The sequence below is a fragment of the Syngnathus typhle genome, linkage group LG10 (assembly GCF_033458585.1).
Source record: "Syngnathus typhle isolate RoL2023-S1 ecotype Sweden linkage group LG10, RoL_Styp_1.0, whole genome shotgun sequence".
Classification (NCBI taxonomy): Eukaryota; Metazoa; Chordata; class Actinopteri; order Syngnathiformes; family Syngnathidae; genus Syngnathus; species Syngnathus typhle.
The window spans coordinates 12850272-12865861 of record NC_083747.1 but is presented as its reverse complement, the minus strand read 5'-3'; the positions used below and the strand labels follow the sequence as shown (position 1 = coordinate 12865861).

The following is a 15590-nucleotide window of genomic DNA, read 5'->3' as shown; positions in this document are numbered from 1 at the left end:
TATTTTATTTCATAACACTTTGCCTTGTTCCTTTCGTCTCTGCTGTTCACTTCAAACACGCTCCATACAAACGCAATGCTCTCGTATCAGACGCAGACCTGCTCGTTTGCTGTCACAATGTACCCTACACAAATCCGAAACATTTTTTGCGGCTCCGAGTCACGACGAGGGGCAAGTTTTAGTTTCCAAGGGTGTTTTTATTCCTCTTCTACGTCTCTCCCATACAGAGCCGCCTTTTTCACATGTCCGCAAGCCTTTTTCACATGTCCGCACTGATCGCGGTGGTGCCTTTACGGGCAGTCGGAGAAATCAACGCCAACAAAAAAAAATACATCCAGCCTAGTTAAGACCATACCAAAGACTATAAAAATGGGACCCATTGCCTCCCTGCGTGTGTGACGATCATTGGGACTTAAAAAAAGTAATAATAAAAAATAATTGGGTGCGTATTATACATGGGTACAGGCTTTTTTCCAGCAGCAACATGCCATTTTTAGGGTGCGTATTATACATGGGCGCGCATTATACATGGAAAAAAACGGGACACAAATAACACGTTAATAAAACCATCTGCGTCACTTCAATTCGTTAAATCCATCAATCGTCCTTTGTCAACAATGCGTGCGCGCCGCTGACGGCTCTTGCACTTCAAAATATTCCACAGGCCCATATAGCGATGTATAAATTATATATCAAATAAATATTATATAAGCAATAATGTTATCAAACCATCTGTGCACTCTAAATCATTAAATCCATGGATCAAATTCCTCGTCCTTTGTCAACATCGCCGCGCGTGCGGCCTGACGTCAGCCTCGTCGTTATTCCACAGATCTACTATACAACTATATTGTAGCGTTAACAAAGTTCAAGGAAAGACGTGGGTTTGGTTAACGGCTCTTTATTTAACAAAACAGACTTACAGGCGTGTGGCGGCGTGGACTTCCAGCCACGGAAGTGGGAGAGCTCCATAGAATAGGCTCGGGCGTGCGTAAAAGCCATGACCGAGTCCCATCCACCGTCCTCGGACAACCACCCGGCTGAGCGCCGGCCCTCGACTTCCATCAACAAGGAATTTGATCGATGGATTTAATGATTTAGAGTGCACAGATGGTTTGATAACATTATTGCTTATATAATAGTTATTTATGTAATAGTTTTTTGAATAATTTTACGTCAGGGCCGTTCTCAGCTCTTAGTTTGTGTTTATGTCACGTTAGCATACCTATCGTTTAGCCTGTTGTTGCTCACGTGTTGTTGCGACGCTGCGTCAGCAGCGCGGCAGTTCTTTACATAAAGGACAAAGATTGACTCGAAGAGCTGCTGCTGATGCGACGTTGCGCTGCTGTCGTCACTTGAAATTCAAATTACAGTAATCCCTTGCTACATTGCGGTTCATTTAGCGCGGTTTCACCCTTTTTTTTAATGAAAATATTTGGAAAAAAAAACCATATATAAGTCGCTTCTGAGTATAAGTCGCCCCCCCACCCAAACTATGAAAACAAATCGCGACTTATAGTCCAAAAATTACGGTATTCCCCCCGACACAAAGCTCTGCAAAATCTTTCGGATTGGTGTGAGTTTAGCGTAGCCACATAACGTCCTTGGGTGCAAAAATCGTTTCTACATGGGCACTATGTAAAAGCAAAGGAAATCCAGACACACTAGCCAGACTTATAAATAAACGATTCACTCATAGTGTGTGTGTTTGGCCTCAGCAATTAGGCCTACACACACACACGGAAGCAGTTAGAGCAAGGGAAGTGCCAATCGGTGCCAGTCGATGGCTCCTGGCCTATCAAATGTTTCCATGGAGCCAGTGACCTCCATGTAGCTGCAGTGGGGGTTGTGGAAGAATGAAATGTTCTCTGGATGGAAGAAGCAAAAGAAGAGAAAATGACCGTAAAAAATCATGAATCCGGATAGATGTGAAATAAACAGCATTTAATATCATTGAGATCAAAATACAATCATGACAAAATTAACAGAACCATTTGTAGTTCTCTGCAGAGGATAAAGAACATATGAATTACAATCCGTTGAAGGGTCAAAGCATGGCAACCTAGTACTGTATTAGCAATAGCATTAAGCTATCAAACTGAAAGGCCAAGTTGGTTGTTCTTCTGTTTTCTTGAAACTATAGCTGACAAACTACGTTTTAAATTTTTAATTGCTTTCTCTGCCTATTAACATTGATTGGACTGGCCAGGTGTCCCTAATGTAACGTCCCGCCAGCGCCACAGCGGCCGGCCGGGCGGCGTTTTGTTTTTACCGGCTGTCGAAGCGGCGGTGAGATTTCTGGGATAGCTTTGCCCTTTGTGTGCAGCGGCACGCATGCGCACAGACGAATGGACGTTGGCTGGTGTTTGTCGGGGGTGGGGGGTCATATCCAGAAGCAGGTTATCCCTCCCTCTATGACTTTTTCCCCTCCACAATCTTTTTGAAAAATTTCCAACTTTTTGTTCCTCAGAGCTCCAAATGTTTCCCCGACTTGTGGCAAAAGAACACTGCCGCAGAACGCGCCGCTGGCGCTGCCGTTGCCGCTGGCGCGTTCACTGAGCCGAGGCGCATGAGGCAGGAAGCAGCTGCACTTGTGAAAGATGTTTTGTGTTGCCCCTCACTTTTTCCAACTCAACGTGAGCACGTTACTTTTAAATTGCCCGGCCGCCACTTGGCCGATCGAGCTTTTGTTTCCAGCCAGCCGAAGCCGCCACTTTTCATTTTGTGTGACATAACACTTGTTTGGAGGAACTTTGTGAAATTGCCGTAGCGAGACAGTAAAGATATTTGAAATCACAATCACAACATTAAGGGAAGAAAGAAATCTTGATGCGTCATTTGAAAAAAATAGTTGACGACAAAGGCAAAAAAAAAACATTGGCTCGTATCTCAAGGCGCCACTCACTGTACCTGGTCATGTAATGCGTGCATAAAACGTCCCTGCTGCTCTTATGTAACAGCATGCTGAACAGGAAAACACGTGCACGCACACGCACACACAAAGCTGACTCTGACTCTGACACACACACACACACTCGGAGGTAGCAGTGTGTTTTCACTGAGGTGTTAGCTTACGTCACCTCTGCCAACTGCAGCCAAAAAGCATTTGTTCCCCGGTGGAAGCGTTTAGTGTGTTTGTGAAGAGAGGACATTGTTCATGTTCACGTGCTTCCTTCCTCTACACCCACCCCCATGCAAACATTTTCAGGTGATTCTTTTTCCTGCACTTGACCTCATCTGCCTTGTTGTTGTTTTCCTCCTGATTTCTGTGTCGTCCCTGATCTGCCACGACCTCCACCCCCACCCTCGCTTTCCTCCCTCTCTCTCCCCCTCTCTGTGTTTAGTCTATTAGGGTCGTGCGGGGTAGCGTTCGTCCCAAAAGCTGTAAAAAAAAAAAAGCTGCGCTGAAGGTCCTGGAAGGCAGTATAAAAAGAATATAGTATACATCAATGCTTCTCAATTATTTTCTCTTTTGTGTTCTTCTTAGGAAGAAGAAAATAATTTAGCCCCCACCACCCCCAACTCTCTGCTGCGACTATAAATGTTCTCAGTTGTCTATAAAATTATTAATACTCCTCTGCACAATATTGAATTCTTAGTAACATGAAAGAAAACCAAAAAGAAATACCGTATTGGCCTGAATATAAGATGATGTTTTTTGCATTGAAATAAGACTGAAAAAGTGGGGGTCGTCTTACATTTGGGGTCTAGACCAGTGATTCTTAACCTTGTTGAAGGCACTGAACCCCACCAGTTTCATATGCGCATTCACCGAACCCCTCTTTTGTGAATATATATTCAGTTTTTTCAAATTCAAGACAGAGATGTTTTTACTGGTGCACAAAATGAGCCGTTCATAAACATCACCTTGTTCAAAGAATAAAACCAACACAATGCATTAATTCACAACAAATGACATACCAGCAAATCAGTGTGACTTCTGCTGTTGCCTTTGCAAGACCAGTTCAGATATGCGAATTTATAAATCAGGTGTGTTTGGACCTCCGCAGTGGAGGCTCTGCCGAACCCCTGAAACCGACTCACCGTACCCCTAGGGTTCGACTGAACCCAGGTTAAGAACCACTGGTCTAGACATTATAACCATTCACAACACGAGATGGCGCCAAATATCTTGAAGTTACGTCACCGCACCTTAAGTCTCGCGTGAGTTACCTCATCTTATCGTGATTGTTAGAGCTTGTGCGCAGCGGTAAGTTAAAGATTGCTGGTATCGACTGAGTATGTTGCTGTGATCGTGTCCGTCCTTGACTTAAAGTGAATATATACGTTTCATTGTTACTACTGTCCACTGTTGTGCCGTTTGTCCGATCGTGGTTTGCTTCGTGTGCACGCCGTTTGATTGACAGCTCCGGCACGCTCCTTTAAATTTGCCTTGCATCGTACGAGTAGCCGTTACGCAGCAGCACGGCGACTAACGGTTGCCAGCAAATGTATTTTGTTGTCTCGATGACTTATGTTTGGTGTGTTGCCGAGAGTGTTTCATTTATGGTTATTCAGTAGTTATACAATGTGTGCCGTCTACGAGTGTTATGTGGCGTCAGAAGTTGAGCGTTGATTTACGTGCTGTAATTCTGTCTGTTGCAGAACCACACTCACACACCCCACAAACCACACACACCTTTCACACACTTGGCACAATACCCTTTTGCCAGTTTGCCTGTATGCCCCTATGAGCCACAGTGCCTGCTACTTTTTTGCCAATAATTCAGTAAAGCAATCAAAACTGAACCACGTCTTCCCTCCTGTGTTCTGACCGACACCCGGGAGCGAAAAGAGCATAAGCATCCGAGCCAACCCCCTATGCAATCCTCAGGCTCCCCAACAATAGCGGTAGCAGTTTGCATTATTTTATTGCAATGTTTTTCCTTATTCAGATTTGTTTCAAGACTACAGTTTCAGTTAGACTTCACTTTGATGGTTAATGCAGTTATTGCAATTTTGTTGTTTTATCACAGTAGATTGGTGTATTTACATTTCAAAAACCAGAAGCCATTCATTTACAAATGTGATTACACTTTAGTTTACATATTTAAATGTTCAGATATTATGATGTGATAGACATTTTTTGCATGATTTGAATGAGGCAAAATAACATGCTTTTTCTCTCGAATATATTGTGATAATCATTTGTTTCAGATGTAATCATTTTCTGTATAAAAATTAAATTTGGTGTTCAAAAAGTCTTTTTTCAAATTTGAGTCTTATAATCAGGGTCGTTTTATATTCGGGCCAATACGGTATCTGTTGAATAACACTTTTTCTACTCTGATCTCTATTAAAGCATCATTGCCTTCTACTGTCATGGAGGTGCAATTACAATACCGTAATTTTCCATGTATATTACGCCCCCATGTATAATACGCACCCTAAAAATGGCATGTCAATGCTGAAAAAAAAGCCTGTACCCATGTATGATACGCACCCAAATTTTGACTCCTACCTAAGTCCGTAAACGTAAAATTATTTCAGAAAAAAGATCATCTTTGGGAACAACCGGATGTTATTCTGCCGGTCAGTATCACTGCGCATGCGCTAGCAAACTCGATAGCGAAGAAATATGTGAGACTCAACGGGATCACCAATATTTGAGTGATGTTCCAGTTATTTATTATCTTTCTGTGTGTTCACAATTGTCATAGTGATCTTTCTGGTGATTTCTTAACTAGGCTGAATGCGATGCGCGATTGACAACAAACAAGAAGAAAGGGGATTTCAAGTTCTATTTCGAGGGAGATTTTCTTGGGGCCCGGCCGGGCAAACCCCGAAAAGGAAATGTGGGTCCCCCTTCCCATGGGCTCACCACCTGTGGGAGGGGCCAAAGGGGTCGGGTGCAGTGCGAGTTGGGCGGCGGCCAAAGGCAGGGACCTTGGCGGTCTGATCCCCGGCTGCAGAAGCTGGCTCTTGGGACATGGAATGTCACCTCTCTGGCTGGAAAGGAGCCCGAGCTGGTGTGCGAGGCAGAAAAGTTCCGACTAGATATAGTCGGACTTGCCTCCACGCACAGTTTGGGTTCCGGTTCAAGCCCTCTCGAGAGGGGCTGGACTCTCTTCCACTCTGGAGTTGCCCACGGTGAGAGGCGTCGAGCAGGTGTGGCCCACACAGGGCTGTGGACTCGGTCGGATTTTTGCTCCGAGTCCGGCCTCTTGGCCATGAGTCCGAGTCCGGCTGTCCATTTCTTCTGTTAATTCATGTGACTGCTTAGTCTTTATTCAAGGCTAATTTAGATCAAAATCTAAATAATTACAACAGTTTTGTGATGGCTTTGTCTTTATTAAACATATAAACGAATACAATAAACAGATACTTTCACGTTTTAATCATTAATTACACCATTATAGCTCAGACATTTATCTAAACACAAGTAATTAGTGACGACCCCTTATTTGGAAAGCGAAAAACCCATGTCGTACGGCGTCAGCACTATGTTGTTTTCAATAAAAACATGAACTCACGTTTGCGTCAGTCAATTTTAATTTTTATAAAGGATTATTCTCATTTGATGCCATCCGCGTTCTGCCATTGAAGCGGGGTGCATTCAAAGACCAGTCGTACAGACGGAACACTCATTCACTTCACCAAAACGCAACAATATAATTACGTGAGCTCTTTGCATAAACATCGATGCAAAGAAACTCCTCTTTTTGGGTACAGGCTACAAGGAGTATATATTACAAAGGAGACTTTCTACTTAATTGTGATCATCATTCATCCATCCATCCATTTTATTTTATTACTCAGGTATTTTCAAAGCAAATTAATATTGTTGCATTTATTAATTTGCTTTAACATGACAGCGCAATATAATTAAAAGCTGACACGATAGCAATGTCAAACGTGTTCATTTAAGAAAAAAGCCACACACGTTTTGTGATCAAATCTTTCATAACGAGAATGATTTGAGTGAATTGATTTTACAATTTTTATCCCCCCTCCCCACCATCTGTCACTTTGCTTGGGACAAAAGGAGCCTTCAGAACTGAAATGTTGTCTCAATTATTCATTCAAATCAATTCACTCAAATCATTCTCGTTATGAAAGATTTGATCACAAAACGTTTCCGTCTGTACGACTGGTTTTTGAATGCACCCTGCTTCAATGGCAGAACGCGGATGAATTTAAAGACATCAAATGAGAATAATCCTTCATAAAAATTAAAATTGACTGGCGCAAACGTGAGTTCTTCATGTTTTTATTGAAAACAGCATAGTGCTGACGCCGTACGACGCCGTACGACATCGGTTTTTCGCTATAATTCGGTATAATTTGACGTAGTCCAAACTCACCCAAAGTTAAGGTTTCATGGGATTATTATTGTCATAATTGTCTGGACCATATATGATATTTGTTTAATGGTAGTTATTGATAGATCTTGAAGATGTCAAGTTATAGGTGCATATAGCACGTTCATTGTAAGAGGGGAAGAGATGTTGTGTATTTTGGGCTAACTCAAATTCCGTAGTAGAAAAACCCCGGAAGTGGGATGGGCGCATTCTGTGTTGTTGTGGTACGCCCTGTGAACGCACTGTGAGTAAGGAATAAAGCAGTTATCATTCACGTCCTATTCTTGCTATCTAAGAACCTGGAAAATAGTAAGGATATAACATATATCACGGGTCATTACGGCGAGTTTGGTGGAGTTTTTACTGCTTCTTACAACTCCTACCGCGCTGACTGTAACGTGACACTCTCTGGCTGCGTCCAGCCTCTTTTTTTTTTATTGTCGGACTCGGTGGACTCGGTCAAAATCAGCACTGAGTCCGAGTCCGGCAAAAATGACAGAGTCCGACCGAGTCCCCGAGTCTGAACCGAGTCCACAGCCCTGGGTGTGGGTATACTTATTGCCCCCCGGCTGGGCGCCTGCACATTGGGGTTCACCCCGGTGAACGAGAGGGTGACTTCAATGCTCACGTGGGCAACGACAGTGAGACCTGGAATGGCGTGATTGGGAGGAACGGCCCCCCCGATCTGAACCCGAGCGGTGTTCTATTGTTGGACTTCTGTGCTCGACACGGATTTTCTATAATGAACACCATGTTCAAACATAAGGGTGTCCATGTGTGCACTTGGCACCAGGACACCCTAGGCCGCAGTTCGATGATCGACTTTGTAGTCGTGTCATCGGATTTGCGGCCGCATGTTTTGGACACTCGGGCGAAGAGAGGGGCGGAGGTGTCAACTGATCACCACCTGGTGGTGGGTTGGCTCCGATGGTGGGGGAAGATGCCGGTCCGACCTGGCAGACCCAAACGCTCTGTGAGGGTCTGCTGGGAACGTCTGGTGGAATCCCCTGTCAGGAAGAGCTTCAACTCCCACCTCCGGCAGAGCTATTCACACGTCCCGGGGGAGGCGGGGGACATTGACTCCGAGTGGACCTTGTTCCGCGCCTCCATTGTTGAGGCGGCCGACCGGAGCTGTGGCCGTAAGGTCATTGGTGCCTGTCGTGGCGGCAATCCCCGAACCCGCTGGTGGACACCGGCGGTAAGGGATGCCGTCAAGCTGAAGAAGGAGTCCTATCGGGCCGTTTTGGCGTGCGGGACTCCGGAGGCAGCTGACAGGTACCGGATGGCCAAGCGGAACGCGGCTTCGGCGGTTGCTGAGGCAAAAACCCGGACGTGGGAGGAGTTTGGCGAGGCCATGGAGAATGACTTCCGGACGGCTTCGAGGAAATTCTGGTCCACCATCCGGCGTCTCAGGAGGGGGAGGCAGTGCAACGTCAACACTGTTTACAGTGGAGATGGCGTGCTGCTGACCTCGACTCGGGACGTCGTGTGTCGGTGGGGAGAATACTTCGAAGACTTCCTCAATTCCACCGACACGCCTTCCATTGTGGAAGCGGGGCCTGGGGACTCTGAGGCGGACTCTCCAATCTCTGGGGTCGAAGTCACCGAGGTAGTTAAAAAACTCCTCGGTGGCAGGGCCCCGGGGGTGGATGAGATCCGCCCGGATTTCTTAAGGGCTCTGGATGTTGTGGGGCTGTCATGGCTGACACGTCTCTACAACATCGCGTGGACATCGGGGACAGTGCCTCTGGATTGGCAGACTGGGGTGGTGGTTCCCCTCTTTAAGAAGGGGGAGGGTGTGTTCCAATTACAGGGGAATTACACTCCTCAGCCTCCCTGGTAAGGTCTATTCAGGGGTGCTGGAGAGGAGGGTCCGTCGGGAGGTCGAACCTCGGATTCAGGAGGAACAGTGTGGCTTTCGTCCTGGCCGTGGAACAGTGGACCAGCTCTTCACCCTCAGCAAGATCCTCGAGGGTGCATGGGAGTTCGCCCAACCAGTCCACATGTGTTTTGTGGACTTGGAGAAGGCGTTCGACCGTGTCCCTCGGGAGGTTCTGTGGGGGGTGCTTCAGGAGTACGGGGTACCGAGCCAACTGATAAGGGCGGTTCGGTCCCTGTATCACCGATGCCAGAGTTTGGTCCGCATTTCCGGCAGTAAGTCGGATTCGTTCTCAGTGAGGGTTGGACTCCGCCAAGGCTGCCCTTTGTCACCGATTCTGTTCATAGTTTTTATGGACAGAATTTCTAGGCGCAGCCGAGGCGTCGAGGGTGTCCGGTTTGGGGACCTCAGCATTGCGTCTCTGCTTTTTGCAGACGACGTGGTGCTGTTGGCTTCTTCAGGCCGTGATCTCCAGCTCTCACTGGAGCGGTTCGCAGCAGAGTGTGAAGCGGTCGGGATGAGGGTCAGCACCTCCAAATACGAGTCCATGGTCCTCGATCGGAAAAGGGTGGAATGCCCTCTCCGGATCGGGGATGAGATCCTGCCCCAAGTGGAGGAGTTTAAGTATCTTGGGGTCTTGTTCACGAGTGAGGGGAGGATGGAGCGCGAGATCGACAGGCGGATCGGTGCAGCGTCGGCAGTAATGCAGACTTTGTACCGGTCCGTCGTGGTAAAGAGAGAGCTGAGCCAAAAGGCAAAGGTCTCAATTTACCGGTCGATTTACGCTCCTACCCTCACCTATGGTCACGAGCTATGGGTCGTGACCGAAAGAACGAGATCCCGGATACAAGCGGCCGAAATGAGTTTTCTCCGCAGGATGTCCGGGCTCTCCCTTAGAGATAGGGTGAGAAGTTCGGTCATCCGGGAGAGACTCGGAGTAGAGTCGCTGCTCCTCCACGTTGAGAGGAGCCAGATGAGGTGGCTCGGGCATCTCATCAGGATGCCTCCTGGACGCCTCCCTGGGGAGGTGTTCTGGGCATGTCACACCGGTAGGAGACCCCGGGGACGACCCAGGACGCGCTGGAGAGACTATGTCTCTCAGCTGGCCTGGGAACGCCTTGGGATCCCCCGGGATGAGCTAGATGAAGTGGCTGGGGAGAGGGAAGTGTGGGAGTCCCTCCTGAAGCTGCTGCCCCCGCGACCCGACCCCGGATAAGCGGAAGAAGATGGATGGATGGATGGATGGATGGAGATTTTCTTCAAAAATTGTTGTACCCATGTATAATGCGCACCCCAGATTTAAAGTCAAAGTCAAAGTCAGCTTTATTGTCAATCTCTCCACATGTCACAACACACAAAGAGACCGAAATTACGTTTTTCTCTATCCCACGGTGACGAGACACATAACACGATAGACATACATGTACGCGACACAATATAAAAACAAGAAGGCAAAAATTCTAACAATCAATAGGAAGAGTGATGAATAAATAATAAATAAACAGATAACACAATAAATAACGGAGCCAGCAAGCATAGCGCAAAAGTAAAAAACATCATAAACAAAAAGGCACAAACAATAAATAAGAGTAATAACAAATAATAAATAATAAGAGCCAGTGTGCAGTCAGACAGTCCAGACAGTAAAAGTACAGGACGCTACGCAGAACGGGGGAGCGAGTTCAGGATCCTAACAGCCTGGAGTATGAAGCTGTTTGAGAGTCTGGAGGTGCGGGAGCGCAGGCTTCTGTACAATAAATTAGTTAAATTTTGCGCATTATACATGGAAAAAGACAGTAAATTGAAGCTCTACTCAGCAATTTCTTTTTTTTTTTGCTGCTTGAGGCCAGACACTCTTGTCCTACTGTTGCTCAGCAGGTTTTGTTGCCGTGTCAACTTCCTGTGCCGCTTCCTCATGTCAGCGTAGAGGCCAGCTCTCATACTTATCATCTTACACCCCCCCTCCTTCCATTCCTTCTGTCTGGCTTTCCCTTTCTTCCGTCTGATGGCACTGTGAGGAAATGGCTCTGATCGCTTCCTGAGGAAATTACACCCACTTCCTGTCTGCGTGCCTCACCACCTTGCACTCTGTGAGTGCTCTTCTCTTTCTCTCTCTCTTGTGTCTCATGTGTGTTTGCAGTCGGGAATCCCCTCAGCAGCGGCTAATGAGCCAGTGCGGCCGGATGAGCGCGGCGAGTTCGCGGCAGCCGTTAGCTGCCGCGACCGCCAAAGGTCTATTTTTGATTGAGCACAAGAGGACCGGAATTGGGCTCCATTGTGAGCGTCTGTAAGATGATGACCCGACTTGTCCCGGTGCACCTTGGAGTGCGTCAAAGGGCGCCATTTTGATTTGATGCAAAAAGAACGGTCATTTTTTTCAGCTGTCCCGAGATTGACGCAGCTTGGTTTCACTCAACATTGACTCCGTTTGTTGAATTGTTCTGCATATCAAATTGGATTTGTTTCTTTTATATTAGCATTAGTACCATATTTATATTAGCATGTCAACGGTTTATTACATGTTCTGTTTGAAAAATTGTTCTCTTTCTGTCAAAACTGCCATACATGACGGCTCATATCTTAAAAAACCCGTTATTTGGGTCACGGGGACCTCAGTTTGGTCACGGGACCTCAAGGCACCACTGTACGTGGCAAAGTGCCCCTTCACTAAATTGATATTATAAATCCAGATTTTACACTTGTAGTAGAATTTGTCAAACCTTCAAGGTGGCCAATTAATTTGTATAGCTTATGTTCTATGGCGTCCTAAGTAGTGTTGGAACGCGGCCAGGAGGGCAGAGGAATGCTTCTGTAAAAACCACTTGTCGCACGCACAAACACACACACACACACACACACACACACACACACGGGCTCCTCACAATCACATCGGAATGGCCCCTTCCACATATGTGGCGAGTCTTAACTCTCTCTCACACACACACACACACACACACACGCAAGCACGCACGGTCGATGGCTATCATTAGATTGATGCCACCTGACACTTGGTAAGAGCTGGAATGTGCCGGGTGGGAGAGCACCGAAACTACGCCTTTCCCCGCCGCCACCTCTTAGTAACATTCAAAGAGCTCGAGCATGCTAACTATGCTAAGCTAACGAGACTCACCCAACATTCCCCACTCAATCACCTTTTGACCTCCCTGGCTGACTTGAGGTTCACACTGTCACGACTTGCGTCAGACTCGTTTGGCAGGCAGCGAGCGGTCCAGTTGTCAAACTTTGGTTCAACGACAGCGAAAAGGATGGACTCGCGCGGCGTGTGTTTTTTGTGCTTTTTTGGAAATCCGACCCCCATCATGTACGTGTTCTGAGAAAGTTGTGCACTGTCCGTCCGTGTGGCGTTATTTTTGTGGCCTTGGTAGCGCAGCGCAGGCGGCGTTTGGTTTGGTTAACCCTCCTGCGCGCGACTGCAAAACGACCCGCAGCCCACCGCAAGCGACCGTGAATGAATGGCTACATTCTTCCCCTCGCTCGGTTGCTTGCTCGCTCAATGGCTCGGTTTCGCCTTGGCTCAAAGAGCTTTGTTGCAAAGAACTCACCTTGACCCCCAAACACTCGTCGGCTCTCCCGGTCGCCCAACGACCGTCGCATTCACACGTCAACACCTTTTCTCGTAGAACTCCATTGGGAGATTGTCGCTGAATGAATTTCAGAAACACCGATCATCACAGCTATTTCTTTCATTGGAGGACTTCCATTGTACACATGTACATCTATGCTGTGAAAAAAAATCACTTTTATGAATTTCTGTCCACATCTGATCAGACACAATTTCCAACCATTTGCAGATGTAGGGAGGCATCAACTTACGCCTGTGCTCCAAACCTCTGTTATTGTTGTTTCCTGTTTGGTCTGCCTCACCTTCCCTTGCTTGTTCGTCAGGCTTCCAGCAACACAAAGCTCTCACTTACACAATCATCAGCTGGGAGTCAATGTTGAAAGCAAGCGACGTTTAAGCCTTGCGTGATGATGAGCTGCCCTTTGCAAAGATGTTGGTGAAATTGTGAAACGGGTTGCTTTCACAAGGCCAGTTTTGACATTTTTGGATATGGAAGCACCTTGCTCTGCATTTTGACTGTTTAGTGTTTACCGTTTTTTCCTATGTATAATGCGCAAAATTTAACTAATTTATTGTCCTAAAATCTGGGGCGCATTATACATGAGTACAAAAAATATATATATATATTTTTTTTTTTTTTATCCGGATATGATACGGAGGCCGCCATTACAGATGCGCTTTCTTCTCTCCTGTTCACTTCAAACACACTCCATACGAACACAATGCTCTCGTATCAGACGCTTGGTCGATCACCTGGTCGTTTGCTGTCACAATGTACCCTACACAAATCCGAAACATTTCTTCGCTATCGAGTTTGCTAGCGCATGCGCAGTGATACTGACCGGCAGAATAACATCCGGTTGTTCCCAAAGATGATCTTTTTTCTGAAATAATTTTACGTTTATGGACTTAAGTAGGAGTCAAAATTTAGGTGCATATTATACATGGGTACAGGCTTTTTTCCAGCATCAACATGCCATTTTTAGGGTGCGTATTATACATGGGGGCGCACTATACACGGAAAAAAACGGTAATTTAGCAACTATTTTTACTGTTTTGCAACTTTCACTGCAGTGCCCCCTCCCCTTCCCCTCCACATTGACCCTCCCTTGTTAGTCAGTGTTCCGGCAACACAATTCTCTTACACAACGAGCGCTTCTTAATGAACTGGAACGACTCAGGAAGTCATTCATGAAGGCAAGCGTGTACTCGGCCCACAGTCTCTCGACCTTACCACAAAAGGCGCGTTTCGCCCGCGCCGGCGGCCCACGCGTATCGTCGAACCACACCGAGCGATGACCCCGGCGTGCAATTAAAATGAGATAATTCCACCAAGGAAGTGAGTCGACCGTAATTAGACCACTCGGTTTCCCGTAAGGAGCCGGTTTTCTTTGCTCCTCTGTGAGGTTGTTTCGGCGGCTGCCGAATAAAAGAGGCTGTGTTTGGAGGAGGTCAATGTGTCAGGCTGGCTCGTATTTTAAAGCACGTTGCTGTCTGAAACACGGAGGGCAATTATAAATAAGACCCGCGCTGTGCGGAAAGCCTCCATTATAGCGTCGTTCCAGCCAAAAGTCAGATGGAAAACAAGTCATCATGCAGTCAGCTAAAAGCCAAAATGTGTCCTGAGAAGAACTTAATGAACTCTCCTCTGGGGATATGCATTTATTTTTATGAAACATCCCAAATGGAACGGGGGGGTCACATCACATAAGTAGTTTGGAAGTCCATGCTCAACGTAGCTCAAGTAGCAAACTGGCACCGATGTAGCAAAAATTACAGCCAACTCACCCTCCAAATCCATGCTAAGATTTTGTGTGTGTGTGTGTTTGTGGAATGCAGGGCGCGTTTGGGGCTCGGGCACAGCCATGAACATCATCGGGGCCGAGGACGAGGACTTTGAGAATGACCTGAACGACGTGGTGGACGAGCGCTGCTTATTCAGTAGCATCGAAATGCTGAAGGAGCGCCCCGCCCACCTGCTGGTCTTCATGCAGCACGTCATCCTCCAGTTTGACCCGGCGCCGCTGGTGAGACGCCGGCGGGCTCACTGCTCGCTCACTTTCACTTATGGTCAACTCAATTTTACAACAGATATTTTAAATATTCTTGGCACCAATTCACAAATGTTAGATGCAATTCAAATGAAATTTACCAGCCGCATTCCAGCAATAGCAAACTCCGGCAGTTGCCGTGACAACGCAGTTATCTATTAGAGCGGAAATAGGCCACGCTTGATTGTAGCGGACAGCACGAAGGCAAACTTTTTTGACGGTTTTCTACCGGTTCCCACACCCGGGCCGCTTCCCCTTTCTCACAGCGGCTAACGTGAACACGTGTGTTCATCGAAGGCTTTGTCATTGTGACTCGTGTTCATGCAATTGTCTCTGTGTACTTCCATGAGTCATCATCACCGTGTTTTGTGGGCTAAGATCATCTGTGTGTGTGCTCTCTCAGCTTTGTTACCTCCACGCCGACCTCCTGAAGAACCTCAATGCCAAAGAAACCAAGAAGCAGTTTGTGGAGTTCCACAACACCTTCTTGGACAAGGGCGCAGTAAGTGGGAAAGGACTCCTGAGCTCTCGTCACATACAAGGTCACTGTAGTGAACAAAAATGAAAAAATACAAAATAAAAACATTTTGTTTCCTAGTAACATGAACAAAATGTTGATAAATTGATTTGATAAATGTTGAACCGTTTTTTTCTTTTACTTGTTCAAATCCCCCAATCAAAAAAATATTAGGACTGCTGTTTTAAAAAGAAATTTACAGTTGATAATTTGACATTGCATTTTACTGTTTACAACCAAGCCAGTCTTTTTATTTTGC

General features: G+C 46.5%; 1 protein-coding gene across 5 annotated transcripts in view; it reads left to right on the top strand.

Moving 5' to 3' along the window:
• Window positions 1–15590, top strand: part of arhgef1b (Rho guanine nucleotide exchange factor (GEF) 1b) — a 35438-nt gene that overhangs the window by 6640 nt on the left and 13208 nt on the right. For all 5 annotated transcript variants that reach the window (XM_061288404.1, XM_061288406.1, XM_061288405.1 and 2 more), the window contains exons 2-3: window positions 14603–14790; window positions 15218–15316. In XM_061288404.1, the coding sequence (XP_061144388.1) occupies window positions 14629–14790; window positions 15218–15316 (261 nt within the window). In that variant the 5' untranslated portion in view covers window positions 14603–14628. The remainder of the gene's footprint in view (window positions 1–14602; window positions 14791–15217; window positions 15317–15590) is intronic.